Source organism: Rhea americana, unplaced genomic scaffold (genome assembly GCF_003343005.1).
Source record: "Rhea americana isolate MKP2758 unplaced genomic scaffold, rheAme1 scaffold_110, whole genome shotgun sequence".
NCBI lineage: Eukaryota > Metazoa > Chordata > Aves > Rheiformes > Rheidae > Rhea > Rhea americana.
Window position 1 is genome coordinate 190,145 of NW_028185151.1, and position 19,486 is coordinate 209,630.

The window sequence follows — 19,486 nt, forward strand, 5'->3', positions numbered from 1 at the left end:
TTTTTTTTTTAACATTTGTACTATATATTCTTGGCATGTCCAAGGATAGCCTTTGCAAAAGCAGAGTCTAGCAATTTGAAAAAAAATCCGTAGAAAAGATAATCCATACTTATGAGGGCTATGAAATCACCAGTTAAAATATATCAAGCGCTGAGGAAAATCACCAGGATTTGGTGTTTAGAAGATCTGAGCTGGCTTCTATATTCAGAATTCGTCACAGATTACTGACAGCATTAGCAGAAATACTACAGTCTAACTTTCAAAGCTGCTTTTACATTAAGGATTTGATTAAAAAAGGGACAGAAGGGCATAAAAATATGTACTCTGGCATTCTCCTGCTTCACCTTCATTCTATTATAATGCAATAGTGCCAGCTTTTGCTTTCCTTTATAAACTTTGCTTGTGAATTTTGCTATGTGTAGCTTCTGGATTGTGGGTAGTACTGGAGGGGCAGTACCAAACTTTTTTTCATTATGAAACATTTAAAACTATGTCTCTAGATAAATGAGTAGAATCTGGTTTTACTCTTTCCATTAGAGACTGTATCTCCAAACATCAAACAGCATAAACTATATTAAAATCCAGTGCTGTTCAAATGATATATCAAAGATTTTAGGTGCAATATATTTTCCCCATTAACACCAAACTAAATGAGTAGAACCATTTCCCTTCCCTGAACTTGGTTCCGTGGTCACGCAGCTTGACAACATCCAGAGAAAATACATAAAACTCAGAATTTTCTCAGCAAAATTTTCATGAGAGATACTATGATCAGAAAAACCTTCTAAAGTTCTTGGGAGTGATGAAAGCAAACTTCTGAATCAAGTTAATATGCCTATTTTTAATGAAGGACATAGGTGTGCGTGCAACCAAACAAATGATATATATCAGTTCCTGCATAATATATAGTCTCACTCATCAAAAGGATGCTGAAACTTTCCATTTCAAGCCACAAGGAAAGAATTATGAAAGAGTTCCTTACTGCTTTATTCAGTTAACAAACTGAGAGAAAAAGGATTCTTACTTACCTTCTTTTTGGGAGGTACCTTGAAATAGCCATTTGAATACATCACAGACACTATTAAAATACTTGCATAAAGACATTTTATTATGAATGTACTGTATATATAGTTCTTTTTTTCTTTCTTTTTTTTTTAATCTGAGGTGCTTATACAAACAGGACCTTATCAGTTTAAGGATACCATGTTAGTTTGCAGGGCATGACAGCGGTTGAACACCCTTCAGCTCCAAAGCTTTGCTGAAGTTAATCTCTTGAGGTTTAGCAGTACCTTTGGTGAGCTTCAGAAATCGAATACATCCTTTAAAACGGATGTTAGTGGTCAGCCCAAACTGGTTCAGGCCATCTGAGAGAGAAGAGGGGAAAAAGGCAAAAAGAATTCTGTAAGTTTGAGTTGATACTTAAGTTTGCTCTACAAGAGTTTTGTAGAACAGTCTTCCCCAGGAGTATTTCTTATTTTTTATTTGCTGTTTATTTTTTTATTCAAAAAAGTGGCAAACATTATGACTGAACATGATAACAGCCTTGAGTTAGTGATAACAGTCAGCTTTCCCAGCATGACAGTGGCAGAATCTGAACACATTTAAACTGCTGTAGTAAATCATATAGCTCAGTTGCATAATATAGAAAATTAGGCAAAATAATCAAATGCCACCTTGCTACCTACAAATGATGTATGATGAGTACATATTCATCTGCAAATCACCAACTGCTCCTCTATTTATCCACAGAATAACAGAACAAAAGAAGGCCAAAATGGATACAGTTCTCCTTAGCCCTAACATAATGAGACAGTTACTCAGTAGGGATTTCAGGTGTCATTTAAGGAATGGTTTTAAGAGTTTTCAAACATTGAATTTTATATATTTATTTATTAATCTTGCTGATGGTAAAGCCAGGGATTTGAGGACATCTTACTCATTAAAGGAGGTCTACTAGAGGGTAGAGGTGAGGGCTGGTTTGATGGGGATGCTGGAAATCTTTCTCTCCACTGCCTGAAATTCATGGCCAGACTTGTTCTGCCTGACCATGAGGGGGAATTTCTTCCCGGTGAGAGTGACGGAGCACTGGCACAGGTTGCCCAGAGARGYTGTGGAGTCTCCTTCTCTGGAGATCTTCAAGGCCCACCTGGATGCAACCCTGTCTAACATAGATATCATAGAATCATAAGGTTGGAAGGGACCTCTGGAGATCATCTAGTCCAACCCTCAGCGTAGCCCATATGGGAACTGAACCTGCAACCTTGGCATTAGCAGCAGCATGCTCTAACCAATTGAGCTAAACCTGCATAATGCTCTAGGTGACCTTGCTGAGCAGGGGGGTTGGACTAGATGATCTCCAGAGGTCCCTTCCAACCTTACTGATTCTATGATTCACACCTGTAGGGGACTGATTGGACATATCATCATACTGTTTCACAGAGTGTGTGCATATTCTGCACTCTAATGATAGTAGCAGCTGTGTAATGGCTTTATCGATAGCTAGGAATTGATATCCTTGCCCACTTTCTGGTGGCAAAAAGTTTTCTTTGAATAGGAAATTTGCCACCAGCTAATTCTAGCTGGTTTATGGCTGTTTTGCACTGCGTATGCAGCAGATGAGATGCCTCGAGTGGACTGGAAAATACCTAAACCCATACTGATTTTACAGGATCCTTTGATACCACACTTCAAATTTGTGATATTTGTACATATATAGAGAAAAGCTGTCACAGCTCTTGAACTGACCTATTTTTGTTCTCTGTCTCAGGCAAGGGTACTTAGGAAAAATCTAGATGAAAATATTTCTCTGATGTTTTGATTAAAAAAGTGGCCAGGTGTATGTGGTATTGAGAATGTTAAAAAAACAATTCTTGGATGAGCTAGACTAGTTAGCAAGGCAAATTCAGGTGGTTAAATGTCCATAGTAAGTTTTTTTAAAAAAATATTTCATAATTTGGCATTTGGCTGTGGCTCAATACAGGAGTATCACTTCAACATACTTAAATGTAATCTTGTTTTGTAAGATTGTAGTTTTACTTCAATGTGTTCCTCTTGATGCTAAATACAGTACAGAAGAAGACAGTAGCTCCATCTGCAGTGTTTCTTCAATACTAACTCCTATGTTATAATCCTGTTTGGTTGTAAAAATATTGCCAGCGAGGATTTTTTCCTTCTAGCACCAAGTTGTCAGTCTTGTGACTGAAGTATAATCCTCTTGTATCTCAGTATCAATAATATTTTTAAAAAGTTCTGAAGTTTGAGAGAGAAGGGTTTTTTGATATACTGCATCACACAGATTAGAATAGGGGAAAAACAACTTCAAGAGAATCATTTAGGATTTAATCCAAGAGGAGTTTTGCCATTAACCTCTATATGCACTATGTCAGACATACATTGCAATCACATATAGCTTTTTTGTTCTCAAGATAGAGGAAAACATTGTTATAAATACAGTGGAATTGGCAGTTTGTAACTAGCTTCATCTTCCACTATGCTGATTATGAATACTGGTATCTATCTATTCACAGATAATCAAGAGGCTTATCTAATAGCATGGTACTTTCTAAAAATCACAGTTGAGATATTTGCAGAGTTCAGCCTAGTTCTGGATCCTGTTCATTCACCTCTGCTAGAAACAAGTTTTTTCTAGGATTCCCAGTATATTAAGTAGCAAATTTTGTTTTTTCCTGTAAAAAGCACTAGGCTCAAGACACTCTGTGAAGACATTCATCAGAAATAGATGTTCTCTTACCTCTCTGTACAAGCTGTTGTCCACATTCCTCAATGCATATTTTATAGGCTTATTTACACACACAGTCTCTTTTACCCCTCCTCAAGAAAAGTACTTACACGTTCTTCAGTTAAATTTGCCAAATGCTCTAACCATTGATAATAAAAAAAGAAAGAATTAAGAGGGAGGTTGTGTTTACGGGTAGCAGTGTCAGAAAGTGTCCCTGTTCCTCTGTGACAGCATCTGTATTTTAGAATGGACAGAGGAATATATGAGATCCAATTTGCACTGCAGTACTTCATCCGAAAGGCAGCTAGATGCAAGAACAAGCATCCATGCCAACTGCCACAAACTTGGATATTCTTATTCATCAACTTTAGCATATTAGTCCTAATAGCATTTAGACATTATCAAGGCAGCACTACGAGCATGAGTAAAGATTATTTGTATGTTCAATGCTCACCAGGATATCCTCCAACAAAGACAGGATCATTAGTGTCTGCTGAGGTTGAGGCTCTGTTTGGGCTGTTACCATCCACCTGGTTGCCATCCACAGTCAGCTCTAAATGGTGTTTGACCTTGTTTGCAATAACTCTGTGCCACTGTCCATCACACAAGCTGCCTGGTGCATCAGGCTCATAGACAGCAGAAAATCGACCCGCACCATTGTCAACATGAAACATCACCTGAATGACATGAAATTTCATGACATGAAAATGAGTTATCTCTGAAAATAGTTCTGCATAGTTTGGTAAGCCAGCTCCATAAAAAAGAAGTATGGATTTTAAATAAATGCAGATTATTTGTTTATTTTTATTATATCTTTGGTATTAAATCAAAGCTTTAGTGTGTGCCATCAACAGAGCATATTGATTTTAAGTTAAAAAAGACAAATGCCATTTGGTTGGATTGCTGTGCCCTTGCACCAGTCTCACTGGGGTCTGGGTTATGTCACTCAGATAAATGTTAGTGGAAATATAAAAAATTGTTGTATTGTCATTTTTCCATTTTTGTCTTGATTTTTGCCCCCTCCCCAAACTCTTTATAGTGATGGACAACTATGAAATAAAATAAGCACAAGAAACTAACAGTATTAATGACTAGTGAGCTTTTCTCACAGCTTTGCATAGTCTCACTCATTTAAGTTCTGATGTTGTAGTTTTAGGAAGCTCAAGTATTACAGTATCTTTTAGAACATCTTAGCAAAAGTATAAATACCTCTTGATTATGGAAAGTGGCAAATGCTGCACATACAAGAGCCCTGATATTGACTAAGATATCTTGGGATTGGTGCAGTAAACTAGCATTTAAACTGTGTTTTTAAAAACAAGCTCTACAAAGAGCCAAAAATGCTTCATTACTCACTTTTCCATCTACTAGTTCAATGCCAAGCCCATCCATTTTCTGGCTGCTAATTCCTAGAAGAACACCATTCATTTGCATTGTACGGAATTCAAATTCCACTAGCAGGTCTGTTCCCACTTTGTATGCACCAACTTGGAAGGAAAAAGTATAATAAAACAAAGAAAAGCATTTAATAACATTAGTCCTAATAATCTCACTAAGTGTGTCGACAGTAATGCAAGGTAACATAGCACTATTAATGAATCCATTTCATGCAAAATCCTGTAAGTAACACTTACAGTGGTTGTACTTAGACCTTACTAGAAATCCATATAGTCTATCATTAGGCAATATAATAAACATAAGTAGGATTTTCAAACTATTGGTCTCACTTTGCTTCTGTTGAGGTCAATAGGAGTTAGGTAGCACTGAAAGTTTTTGAAAATACCATCTCCTGTTTCTTTGTTCTGTGATTATCAGAAATATTGTTGTTCATTACCTGTTTTGGCAAAGCCTGTTCCATCAAAGTATGTTCCTTTCTGTTCAGTGACAAAGCATTTTCCAACATTGAAGCTAGAAGTTGGATTATCCAGGTCAACAGGTGATTCTGTCATTTTAAAATTTCTGATGCAGCCAACAATGCTATAGGTGACCTGCATTCAGTATTTCAAACAAAAAAGTTTTACCATGCAAAGCAAGCTTAAGTACTCATAAGAAGGGCCTAAATTATGTCATCAAAAAGTACCTTTCCTCTGCTTATAAATCTGCTGGATTTATGGAGCCGAATAAGACTTGAGTTTTACATGGCTAATCCTTAATATCTGATTGTAATTGGAATCTAATCTCCATCACACTGAGGATGAATTACATTACTTTTCAGAGATGTGATCTGAGTCATATCTGTTTGCCGTAGTAGAGGGGACATAAAAWAATACACTGCATAATGAAACATAGCAAATTACATCAGCAAAGCAGAAATTTAATGGCCCATACTTTACCTTTTTAATCAACTAGGCTATGGAGTTTGCTGGTTGACAAAGATACTGGATRTAGTTCTCTGAGTTGCTGTTTTTTTTTTTTTTTTTTTTTTTTTTTTTTTTTTTTTTTTTTTGCTTTAATCCCTTTATTGTGGGCCTAGTGTTGCATGGTGAGACTGAGGTAATGCAGGTACATGCCTGCTAAAATAAACAGTAAAGGTTTTTGGCTGTACCTGGTTCTCCATATAACCTTATGTAGGAACACTTAACACATTCARAATAACTGTTCTGCTGGCCACAGAGACTGGCAGAAGCTGGAAATGTGCTTGGGCATATGGAGGCTGCTGGGCAAGAGAGCAAACCGCAACTCTTGTTTGGCTTTTGTGCTGGGAGTACATTACTGCGCCTACAAACAAGTGGCATGTGCATACTTAAGCTGATGGTTTAAGTGAAATCSTGGGGCAGGAGTGAGAGGCTGCGCAGGCTGGCGCTGCTGGCTTGCCCTAGGCTCAGCTGCATAAGTGCATCCTAGGGCACCTATGGAAGCATCCCTGCCTCTAGGAACCATTCTTGAGCTCGCCTTCCTTTTTCTTTCTGAGGTATGCACAAGCTATATTTTGATTGTCAGCTTGAAATGAAGGCTTTGGTATGTGACTTGGCCAGGATTGCTTCTCCCAGATAATAGTGGGGGAGAGGAAAATGGAAATAAATACTATGAAGAAGAAAAGGAAGACATACTCATAAGCAATGTGGCAAGGGAAAAATAAGAAACAACGTAAAAATACAGTGTTAGAAATACTTAAAAATACAGGCAGGAAAAAGGCACATCTGCAGAAGAGGGAAGTTTTGACTGTGCACACTATCTCCTCTATTAATATTCCTGACTACTAATTTGCAAGAATTCCCAAAACTTTTACTTAAAAAAAACCCTTCCCTAATCAAAGCTGTGGTATTGGATCATATCAGATCATATACTGTGGTATTGTACAGCATAATTCTTTTAAAAAGACCTATTCAAAATTTTCACAAGAACTTTAAAATGTCACTGAGTAAATTCGTTTCTGGTCTGAGCAGTAGTTTCTGTCAGATTCTTCATAAACACCTGTTTTCTAATTTCTAAATGAAAAACATCTCCAAATCAACAAGTTCCGGTACCAAAAATTGAATCTTGCTAACTTTATTGTGAGAATAAATCACGGCAATGCAAGATTTTAAACAACTCTGATAAGATGCTCTAACTTTAAAATCTCACTTTCCCTWCGGAAAGGCATGTCTGATTATACTTAGCATGATAATATGCTATATAAAATCTTTTTCAGAAAGTGGAGTTTTGAGTGCCTAGAATGTGAAATCTGCTGGAGCCAAACAACTAGGTATCACAGTCTTCTGCACTGAACAGAAAGCCAGCCCACGTACTGCTATGTGTTAGATTAGTGTCTAAAAGAGGTTGATGTGTGTTTAGTAGAAAGGCCTGGGATAATACATGCTTTCAACTTATTTTGCTTCAGAGACTACAGCACAACATACTATTAATACATCATGTAATATATTTTACTGAGAATGATTGAAAGGTAAGCACTGCTTTTTACCTTCTGTGAATGATGTTTGAAATTGCAGCTTCATTTAAATCCCAAAGCATAAAAGACTGTCAGAATCTAACACAACTATTATTGCCAGACTGAGCCATGTGTCTCTGTGGGTTGCCTCTATTGCTTCTGGCAATATCTAAGGAGATATAGGTGACACTTGCACTTCTGGCAAGAAGCAATGGGCAAGGATTTAGTGTCACCTATATCTCATTAGATTAGTATTTGTTAATTGCAGCAAAGAGCATAGTTTGATAGTATTAGGAGTTATTTGTTATGAGTAGTTAAGTATTTCTTCGTGTTCAGTGCCTCAGAGCTGTTTTGGGAAATCCAAATGATCAATGTGTCAATTGGGTCTTTCACCACAGACCAAAATTTGCTAAGTAGTATGATCTTTATTGATAGTCTGGATTTCTTGCTGGGATGTGTAATTTTGCCTCCTCTTTACTCATTCTGTATAACCCTGCAGAATGAGCCTAGACATAGTTGCTGCTGATAATTCATTTTTTTGTCTGCTCTTATACTGCACAATATGCCCAACRTGATTGCTGTAATGAAGCTAACTCAAGTTCAGACTTCCTGACTTGAAAAACCCTGTATCCAGAGAGAAAAGTAATACAGGGAAGAGGTTAATTCTGATAATGGCATGTGGTTGTTGGAAGAGGGGATCATCAGGAAAGAAAGATGACTGACATGGAGTTGTCTGGATAGTTGCAGTAAATGGCCTGGGTGAGGGGACGCAGTGCTCCTATTTAGTCCCGTGGAGTTTAGGCTAAAAATGGTATTGATCTCTCTGGGATCTCTGTTTGCCAAGAAATTTTTCATCATGGAAGCCTGGTATTCAGAAGGCCTAAGAATTTAAAGTAACTCCATGATAAAYTCATGTATACACATTTGTTTTGGAAATAGAAAGAAGACAGCATAGTTTTCATATTCTTACTTGAAAATGAATTCTCTCCTAGTTTGGTAATAACACAAGCCGATTACTGCAGAAGGCAGCAGTACTGTTGGGTACTTTGTCCAGGGTAAATCTGGCCTTGCCATTTCTTTTAGGAAAGTTCACAGTTCATTTGCACTTACTGCTAGGTGAATTACAGCCCAGAAAAAAGTCAACTGGATTTTAGGACCTCATGCTTTCTAGCTGTGTGGGGATTGAACTGGGTACAAGTTATTGGATCTTTCTACTCTTCCATAAAAATAACTAATTGCTATTTCTGGTTCTTTGTACTGGGCTCTGAGTCAGATCCTTATACTGAAGRTGTTTTGTGTCAGTAAGATCCATTTTATCAGTATTCCTGGGCATTTGAGTGGGGAGACGGAGAGCAGGTAAAACAAAGCAGAATGGGGAAAATAGCGGTACTGATCAGGACATATGCAGTATAGGATAGCTAACTAAACTTACCGGACCAATTCTTCTAGTTGTATAGTTCACTGGCAGTCCTCCAACATACAGCATTCCTACAACGTCTAATATATCAGCCTTTTTGGGACTAACAGTCCTGTTTGAAACATCATCTACTGTAAGGTTTCCTTCTTGCTTGGTTCGAAATATTTTTATCTAAAAAGAAACACAAATGTAATACAATTAGACAGTTTTCTGATAACAAAGTGTTTTCAGATTGTGACTAGCCTTATAGTCCAAACTCTGCAACAAGAAAGGCGAAAGTAGTAGGAGCCATCAGCAGTAGCAGTGTGGTAGCAGCTATGGATAATGTTTCTGGAATAGAACTCTGCCGTGCAAGCTTCTGTGCAAACGTGTGACTGCTTTTTAATTAGATCTGTGTCAGGAGCCTAGTTTGGATGTTCCTCAGATCATAGTTCAGGCTAGAATAAATATAATACCAACTGTATTTGTAAGACTTCTGTTCATATAAATGTGGAAGAAGTGTGATTGCTGAAAAGTTGATGCAATTCTACTTCTAACAACTGTAGACCAATTTCTCTCTAAAGAGTTTCACTGAAATCTCTACAAAACAATATAATAATGCTCTGTGAATAAAAAAGAATTAAGTATAAAATGAAACCAGCATACCAGCAAATTTTAAAACAGCATAGTAGTTAGCTCAAAGTAGCAGAAAGAGAGAAAACAGCATTTTCTTTGGCTTTTCTTTCACATTGCTTCTTTCCGCGTAGCAGCACATTTATCATGAAACAGGTGTTACAGAATATTGACGGGGTAGTTTGGAGACAAGGAACTGAACTTGGTGTTTATACACAACTGTAAATTTCAGATGGACAGTTAACCTGGGCAGAAGGAGGATTTGGTGAGTGAGAAAGGAATCTTACACAGCATATAAAAAGACATACTTTTTGAAGGACATATTTCAAAGACAAGCACTATCTTTTTTGTTAGCAGAATATGTACTGTACAAAACATACACAAAACATACACTGCATCTGAAAGCACAAATTTTGCACACTACAAAAGTTCCTAGTTAAAAGTTTAGCTTGTATAGACTACATCTTGCAAATATCTTAAAGCAAGACCAAGATAGCATTACAGAGGGTAATTATAGACTATTATACCTTGTGCCACTGGCCATCATTTATTTTGTTGGGTGTCATGGTGTTGGTGTCTCCACTGCCCAGATCATATGCAAAGTAAGGCAGTCCATTCTTTATCTGAACAGCAGCAAAATCAGCATGGTTGATGCGGGCCATATAAAAGAGCAAGCCAGAATCAGCCATTGTTCGGACTTCAAATTCAATTGTAAGTCTGAAAATCAGACAAACAAGAAGACAAAAACAAAGGAAAAGATATTCAGAGTCATACGTAGACAGGTTTATCTGCTTTACCTTTCCATATTCCTTTAATAAAACTTAACAGTTAGGGCCCTATTTCGCTTGTCGATCGAAATTCAGGAAAAATAGTCTGGATACGTGTGAATTGCATTTCATACATATCTGATCCCCAACATGTAAGTGTTCTTTAATCCCTTAACTGTGGAGATATAAAAGTGCAACTTCAGCATGGAATTTCTAGATAAAATTCTGAACTGCAGCTGTAGTTGCTGCCTCAAAACCCCCAGCATCTGTAAAACTCCAGTGATGTTATCAGTCATCCACACACATATCTTACAAAAAAGAGGAAGCTGTAGTGACAGTTGGCAAATATTGAGTTTCTAATGAGTTGTATTGCCTGAAGTTAGGTTACAAAACTTTTAAAGATGGACAGGAAAGACTTTACAGTAAGAATATTAAACATATTGTTGTTCTGATTTCTCCCAAGAAAAAATGGGGATGTGTCTGCGGAGAGCTGCTGTCTCGTGAAAATCACTGACTGCCCCCAACAGAGAAGCCTTCAGAGGCTGCCAACCSCATATGAACACCGGCAAGTGCAGAACAGTGGACAGTGAGGGTGATGGCCCTCCCCACATGGGATGCATTTACTGCATTTGTAGGTCTGTTCTTCTTATAGCAAAGAACCCAGAATGTGATTCAGACTGTCGGGATGCTAAGGTTATAGTGGCAGCAGATCACTAGCCTAGCCCAAGTTAGGCTACCAAGTAAGCACCTGAAGTAGTTGATAATACAAACAAGAAAAATCATTCCATGAGAATAGTCAGGCATGGATTCTTACTTGAAAAATAAAACATGCAAGTACTGTGGGATTATATATTTATTTTGATGATTTTCCTAATTTTCTAAAATTAGCATAAATGAAAATATGCAGTATGGCAACTTTGTAGGTAAAATAAGTGGGAAGACGATGGACTTGTAAATTAGTAAGGCTGCAAAAATATTCACTGGTGTGATATGGCACATTTGTTAATGATCATGTGCCTTCACAGCAAAAATGAAAAATTAACAAGTTATTGTTTCACAAAGCCATTGGAAATTGCTATATTTTTAGAAACAGCTCTTGGAATTCCTTTGCATGTCTATGTGTATATGTATATATATAGTTATACTTTAGAAGGACAATTGTCATTTTGCCTGGTAATTCTGCAARTTTGATTTTAATTGTCAGAATAAGAAGGAAGATAGTTTGCTTATTATATGAAATTATCAAGTTACTGAACCAAGAAACTTCCTTTTAAAAAGCAACTCTGTTGYATTAACTCAGTTGTATGAACTGGCCACACATTCTTCCATTTGTTTTTCTTTAAGTAAGTCAGTCCAGGATTTGTATGTGTCTTAGCCTTTGCAAACAAAGAGGTAAACTGTGTTTGCGAGAGCTACTGAGGTGGACATGCCTAGGTTTCATAACTAAATGCTACTGGCGTTCACTTAATGACATGAATTAGACACAGGACATGATCCTCAGATTAGGCCCATAATTGGAAGGGAAAGCTTTTGAGCATATTTAAGGGAGAGGCATTTTATCTCACATTATTCCACCAAAACTTACTATTGAAATAAATGATATACCTGTTTTTCACTTTGGTGTCATCAAATGCAACTGCAAGGTGGCTGTTCCTTGAAAGACCAAATTGCTTGCCGCCTTCCAAAATGRCTGGTTCTGTGTCAGCAGCACAGGAATCCTGTAGAATTTATACTGATTATACAAACGTAATATTCTGTATCTCAGCTGGGCGCATGCTGGAAGTCTTTCAGCTGCTCAGGAATCGAGCATTCTACCTATTACAGACACTTGCCCCGCAACTTTTCAGGGTGTTGATGTCTCATCACATTAACTAAAGTAAATCACAAACGGGTATAACAGGAATTCAGTTTAAAAGCCGAGCTCATAAAGCTGGTTGTAAAAGCAAATACGAGTAATGTATGAAGAGTGCTGCTTTCATGCCATCAGTGGATGTTTACAAGATTCCTAAGTGATTTCCAGGCAGCTTCGTTTTCTCTTAGCTCACATAACTCCGAGTTTTACACATTAGGATGCCCTCTAACAGAAGTGAAACAAGACTTAAATTTTAAAGGAATGCTATTCTGTTGACCTGAAATCTAGTCAACCGAAAAATAATGAGTTAAAAGTAGTTTCACTTCCTGCGTCTGTCAGTGAGTCCTCTGTTCCACTTTTGCCATATAGTTATACACTTGTCTTCTTTGTTTAAAGTGCTGTTGTTTCCTCTGTTATTATTGAAGGGCCCCCACAAGCAATGGGGGAAGCTGACTAATTGATTTATAGAAGAAACAACTGTTAAACTCCTTGAGCTGTCTAATGCGTAAATGTTACCTGCTGGAGAAATAAAGTTGTCCCTCTCTCTTATCTATTTTATTTATGTTAATCTTAAAGTGATACTTTTAAAAACATCTTCTGTCTAGTATAATTTTCTCTCTTTAATTTGACCATGTCTGGCACTAAAGCTCTTTTATATGTGGGTGCCAGGGGCCATGAGAGACCATGGTAATTACCCACTCCTATTCATACCTAGCTTTTGCCTCCCATTGAGAATACTTTGAAAAAACTGCTCAAAGGATCTAACACAGCACAGTATCAGGACAACAATACCACAGAAAAAAGCCAAACTTTGATAGCTGTGAGCTTATTTTTGAAGGACTGTGGCTGATACAGTTTTGGATTGGCGACAGTCTCTTGTTTGAGCCCTGACTCAGCAGGGACCTGCGAAGCACAAGGTGCAGTGCTTTGCTGACAAAGAGCTCTTTCTGTGAAACATTTCAAAAATGTCATGAGTGAATCATCAGGCATTGAGATTTCAACAGCAAAGAAGAAATTTCTTTTTCTCTCTCACTCAGTTTTTTAGTAGTGTCACATTTTTTTTTCACACGTCACAAATCTTCCCAATAGTGTAGGAATTAGTTTTCACAAAGAATACTCTGTTTTGAATGTGACAGAGTAGAACACCATGCATTATGACAAATATACATCAATATACAACTAGGCAAAGAAAGGAAAAAATGGGGAAATCGAGAAGGACTAAGTTATGAATGTGTGATAGTAGTCTTCCAGTGCTCATCAAATAGATTAAAAAAAACCCCATTCCTACCTCATAATGCTGAATAAAAAGTTTCCAATTATTTTAAGTTTTACAACTTTATCTGGTAGTTTATCATTTTTAGTAGCATTTGGGCTTGCTTAGATTTGGAGACCGCGACTAACCGCTGGTACTGGAACAGCAGCAATGAATGAAAAATGCACAAACACATACTTTTTGTGGCACACTGTTACATGGTAAGAGGACATACAGTGGCATTATATTGACTCCCAAGCTGGTTTAGGTTAATAAAAGGCCTGGCCCTGATGCCTTGGGTGCCCCAGCATCAGCAAACACTGTGCCATGCCAGCTGGGGGACCGTWAGGACAAGGAATGGGAGAAAGTGCCAGGCAGACCAGTGATGGTTGGAATCATAGCAAGCACATGCTGATTTTTTGCTGATAAATACTGATCAATAATACTGAACACACACTGGCATGATGTAGAAATGTTGGTAAAAGAGGAAAAAAAAAAAACCAACAACAAGGCACTCTTAAAAACATTCCAGGCTCTATTCACAAGTCTGTCTCTGCTTTCATTTTAGCTTAGGCCAGCTAGCTCTACAGTTTTTACAAGAATGTGAACTAAACATTCCTGGTTCTATTTTTCTTTAATGGCCCCAAGGTGTCCTACATTTAAACTGTTTAATAATCTTCCCATATTACCTTAGATCTCCAAGACTGTACTCTTCAACTAGCCACTTTATCTCAGCCTTTTCAGGTGTCAAAGACTTGACTGGTTAAAATCTGTGTGTTCATCCCAGTGGCAGTGACCAACAGGAAAGCGCACTGGTGGACTGGTGTCACACATTCTCTATACACAATGCTGTATTAGCAATCACAAAGCAAACAATTCATAAGGAGGGAAAAAGAAGGGAGCACCACTGAAATAATGGCACTGCAGCTCATCCAGTAGTGTTAATAAAACAACTAAGGAATGCTTAGGAAAATGTTGAAAGATACCGTCACAGAGCCAAATGCAGATGTAATGCTGGCGCTCTTCATTTCAGTAGCAAGTGAATCCTGAGAAGTGGTAAATAACATGAGGCAGAAGCAGCAGTTACCCAAGCACTGGTCTCTGATAAGAAACGTTTTAGCACTTGCAGCAGGCAGTAGCAGCAGACTGGTGACCACTGTATTTCCCAACTACCCTACACCTAGACCTTGTCTTGCCCTTAGTAGAAGATAGTTTCTTCATTTGGAATTAACCTTCCCCAATGCAAATGGATAACAGAAACCTAAAACATGCCCTGAAAGGCCTTAAACAGAGCATATACCTTATTTAAGCCTTCTGTGAGGAAACAAATCTTTTCTGCTTTATATTTACCAGATACAGTCTTTCCACAATGTGTTTCTGTAGAGCTAATTGTCATATGACTGCTACCTCATTATTAAACTGTGGTTATTCATTTTGTTGCAACATTCCAGAAAAATGTTTAGGAAAATTTAGATTAGCATAAAAAAATATCAAAAATCTTGCCTTCTTTGAAGTACTTTCAAGTCTACAGAATACAAAAAAAAATTTCCAAGRAAGAAAGTGGAAGAATGCTGTTTTTCAGATTTTTTTAAAAAAACATCTGTTTCAAGTTATCATAGACTCTAGATATCTACTATATAAAATAYCTACTTACAATAGGACTAATTTCTGGTATTAACGAGTAACTGTTCCTCTYGATTTTGCCATTTAAGAGTTAGCACTCAGATCCTTAAAAAGTGCACTTGTCTCTGACTTTTTTTTTCCCCTCCTTTTTTGATAATGCATGATCAAGGGACAATATCTGATAGCCTGACTTCACCTTTTCACCACAGTGAGAGTTAAGACTGGACTACCCTGTTACCTTGAGGTTGTCTGGTTTCTTATCTTTGTATGATAGCCTTACTGTACTGCAAATTTACTTACTTTTAACCCCAAATGGAAACATGCATCCAAGCCCTGACGTTACAACTACTCCACCTTGTGGTAATTGCTCGAAAATGCTGACCTACCTCAATGGCAGGAATGATGCATGAAGCCACAACTCTGAGGCTAGGGGCTAGGTGATAACTACGGTGAAGCTGCTTGTCTTGTGTCCCAGGTTCCCTTTTCCAGGTACACAGACAGCTACGTACACCATAGAGGCTTCAGTCTTGCAGGGTGAAGCTATGCCATATGTACCTGGCCAGTAAACTGGCCATAAACCTTGAATATAACTTTACTGAGTAGAGTTTTTTAGCCAAATTTTTGTATCCCTTTTTGTAAATCCTGCCTGTATTCAAGGAGAATCAGCTGTGAATTCTGAATGCAAGTCAGGTAAAAAAGGATGCAGTCAACTCAGATTCTTTTGTCCCTAGCAGACAGACCCGCATCCGGCAGACTCACTGAAAATCACGATCRGGTTTTTTTGGAGGGTAGGGAGGGTCCACATGCAATTCACTGGGAATCTTGATCATCAAAGGCCACACAGAAAAATCCATAAACAAACAAAACTCACTGTTCTGTAAAGTTGTGGCAGTGAAGAGTTGTGAAATGGAAAATTAAACCTGACCTTCACCTAGTGTAGAAGCTCTTCTTAAAATGGTTGAAAGATCTTCAGAGGAAGACAATCTGGAGACACTYTCAAAATTACTGACTCTTCTGTATTTTATATATGTAAAAAGGGAAGTTAAGTGTTCTAGTTGTCTACTTCTTAGAATTGCTGTTAATTATTAAAATTAGAATATATTGTAGTTATGCATCTGGAAAATTTAAACATAAGAGAATTCTTAGTATTTTGGTAAAGACTGCCAGACAGAGGGCAAGCAGCAAAAATGGCTAGGTGAGGAAGTTGATTGCCTTTCGTCTTGATGTGGAGAGAGAACTGACTGCCTTGGGAGGAAGTTCAGAGTACAGTAGTGTACACAGGCCCCCCTGCTGGGAAGTGTGCAGTCTTTTCACTGTTTGGAAGCCTCACACCCCTACTGCACTGTGTAAACCTGGGCTTAACAAAACACAAAGGTTTTTTTTCCTATGAGGATTTTCCAGGGGATGTATTATTCAGTTTAATATTCAAATACCTAAGCTTACATCTTTTCTGGACAGGAAAGGGCTTCATCAACTTCTAAAACCATTGCCCTTGTGAGGGAAGAAGTTTTTTATCCAGTTGAATTGTGTAAGAAAGACCCCTGCTATGTAGCTATCTAAGTTTTCTGACAACATCTGTTGCATTCATTTCAGCACTGACTGAAGTTTCAGTTCTCAAATTCTTCAGTCTCCTGACTAAATTTATAGAATAATAGTGGAGGATTCGCCATATCAGAAAAGACCTCTTGTCTACCTGTTTCTTCAACCTGTCACTAACGTGGCTGTTATCACATGCTTCAGAGAGCAGTGCAAGTAACGTTGTGATATGATGTGGATCTCCCATAGAAAAATTTCTTTTCCAGTCCTGATCAGATAGTGGTTGGCTTACATACYGAAAAGTGAGGATTCAGGGCTAAACATGCAAGTAAAAGGCAATTCTGCTGCTAAATCATTCTTTAAAATACTCTTGCAATAATCCAAGCAAATAAGATCAACCAGTTTTCATATATCTGCTGATTTCGCTGACCTGCAAGAAGGTGTTTCCTTTATAAAATTAYGCTGTTTCTGTTATTTGGCGCTGCTTTACTGTTCTTAATGGCTGTTCTTTCCATTTTGCCTTGTAAAGGAAACTTCTCAAACTTTACCCGAGAAAAGTGATCTACACTTACAAGAGCTGAGGTTGGAGACGGCGTTGCAGAAGGAGGGGACACTGTAGGAGGAGTCGTCCTTGGGCTCTCTTTCTCCCTGTAAGCATCGAGTTCAAGTTGGACCAGGGCTGTTGTGTAGACTGGTTTATCTTCTTCCTCAGGTGGCCTAGCCTCTGGTTCTAGAGAGGGACATTGGCCAATATCTGCATTTTCAAAGGACACGGGCTGAGCGAAGTCCATGGGGCTGAGGACATACAAAGAAATCAATGGCTTTGATCAGTTTTTCTGCCTCTTTGTCACCCATTAAAAAAAACAAAAAAACACTATATGCTTCAGTGTAATTCCAATTCACAGGACAAAACAGCCAGGATTCATCTGATCTATTTTAGGTACTTAAACAGGACACTTAAATTAGGAGTGATAAGCACCATGGRGTGCATTGGTGGGTCCTATAGTCAGCATAGGAGACAGACACCCTCTAGCAGATTGTAGGAAAGCTGAACTGCATTCTGAAGAGGTCCGTCATGTCTGTCTGTCTTTCTGTCTGCTGTATAGGGATGGAGTGCAAATTGCTAAAATCCTAATCTAGATTATTCAGTAAGTGAAAGAAAGATTCAGGCGGGAATTTTCTGCACAGGTTTTACTTTATTCACTGTTCTCCCCCTTTTTTTTACTTAGGTCATCCTTCCAGATCATTGCAGCAGACACTTTCCATAAGGCAAATTAATCCCTATAGTGATTTCCAGAATGTGGATACTCTTGGATATCAACCTTTTTTAAAACAAAACATCATAATATATGATAAATACTTATCACTGAGGCAAGCCTTACTGCAATGTTAAACTGTTGAATTTCTCTAATTTTATTGTTAAATAGGAAGGTGGTGTCTTGTCTGTAAAACAGTTTATTAATTGCATGTCACATGGAGTGCATATTGCAAACGAAAAAACAGGCTTCATTAACCAGATATTTGTTGGCATTAGTGAGACTTACATGGCATTAATGACAAGATTCCATATACAGCCCTCGAAGGGTGGTATGTTTCTGAGAGGTGCAGTGTGAAACTGAGAAGAAGTACCCCCCACAAAGAGCTTCTTTACAGAGACAGGCTGGTCTGTTGGTAATTTCTGAGTCTGTACTTGGTCTTCATCTACTTGAACAGTAAACATCCTATGAAAAAAGATTTTTTAAAAATATATATTTAGTACAGTTATTGCCTGTATTGAAATGGCCRTTTCACAGGCATCATTAACTCCTGACCAGCTATAACACTGAACCCATATTATGTAATTAGCAGCGCACATTAAATGAATATTAAGCACTAGAAGGTTTTCAGCTCCTACTATGATTCCTTGGTAGTTCTCTGACAGGGCTTGGCAAAGCCATGCTGTGAAGAGGCAATAGTATCAGTCTCTGGTTGAACTGAAAGAAGTGGGTTGTCACGCAACAGCACTGACATGGTAAGAGCCAAGCTTGCTGTACTGTGAAGTTAGGTATAATCATATAGTGCTCAGCAGGTTGGTAATAGCATGGGGTCACCGTTTGTTTGGCTTCTTATTGTTTGGCTGTTTGTACATGTACATGTTATTAGCTTCTTGCTGGGGGACAAACAATGCTCCAGACTGCTCTGATTGCAGGAATCAACTGCAGATCCATACTGTACATTTTTAAAAAGATCTGGTTATTTTTTCTGGGGGAGAAGGCAAACTAAGAGAATTGCTGATTTTTCACCACATACTGACACCAGTGCTATAATTCACTCTCCTGGGTAATGCATATGTTATAAGCTAAAGACACAGCACATGCACAGAACAAACTGGAGGATGTAAAGAGCAAGGTTCCTGCAGCCTTCTGAAGCATGATGCTCCTGGCTGATCATGCCAAGTCAAGAAATGGGGGGGAGAACAAATAGGGAAGGGGTAAAGGGGTAACTCTGGTGAAGGATGTTACTCTGGTAGAAGCAAGACTCCAAATGTGAGAGAAAAGCTGAATGTTCTTGCATGTCAAAGCTACTGAGCTATCCCTTATGCTGCCGCGTGTTACTCATAGCTACTGCTTGTCAATGTCTTTATCTATATACAGTACATCTCATCATTAGCCACTGCCATAGTAAACATTTGGCACTAAGTAGAACGATATAATTGATGTGCATCAGTATCATATACCTTAGAAGAGAAAGCAAATATTATAGATGCAACATCCAGTTATGTCTTGATATACTATCACAGGTCAAGCTACTATATTTGCTGTAGCACTGCGTACAGGAACT

General features: G+C 38.1%; 1 protein-coding gene across 6 annotated transcripts in view; it reads right to left on the minus strand.

Moving 5' to 3' along the window:
• Positions 1-821: 821 nt before the first annotated feature.
• The window catches only part of LAMA2 (laminin subunit alpha 2), a 376,763-nt gene continuing 358,098 nt past the window's right edge, over positions 822-19,486 (minus strand). For 5 of the 6 annotated variants that reach the window (XM_085314063.1, XM_085314044.1, XM_085314036.1 and 2 more), the window contains 10 exons: positions 18,211-18,387; positions 17,239-17,461; positions 14,494-14,553; positions 12,009-12,121; positions 10,164-10,353; positions 9,040-9,195; positions 5,574-5,727; positions 5,096-5,226; positions 4,194-4,416; positions 822-1,364 (listed from right to left, as the gene is read on the minus strand). In XM_085314063.1, the coding sequence (XP_085170189.1) occupies positions 1,207-1,364; positions 4,194-4,416; positions 5,096-5,226; positions 5,574-5,727; positions 9,040-9,195; positions 10,164-10,353; positions 12,009-12,121; positions 14,494-14,553; positions 17,239-17,461; positions 18,211-18,387 (1,585 nt within the window). In that variant the 3' untranslated portion in view covers positions 822-1,206. The remainder of the gene's footprint in view (positions 1,365-4,193; positions 4,417-5,095; positions 5,227-5,573; positions 5,728-9,039; positions 9,196-10,163; positions 10,354-12,008; positions 12,122-14,493; positions 14,554-17,238; positions 17,462-18,210; positions 18,388-19,486) is intronic. The other variant, XM_085314054.1, reaches the window with a different exon arrangement.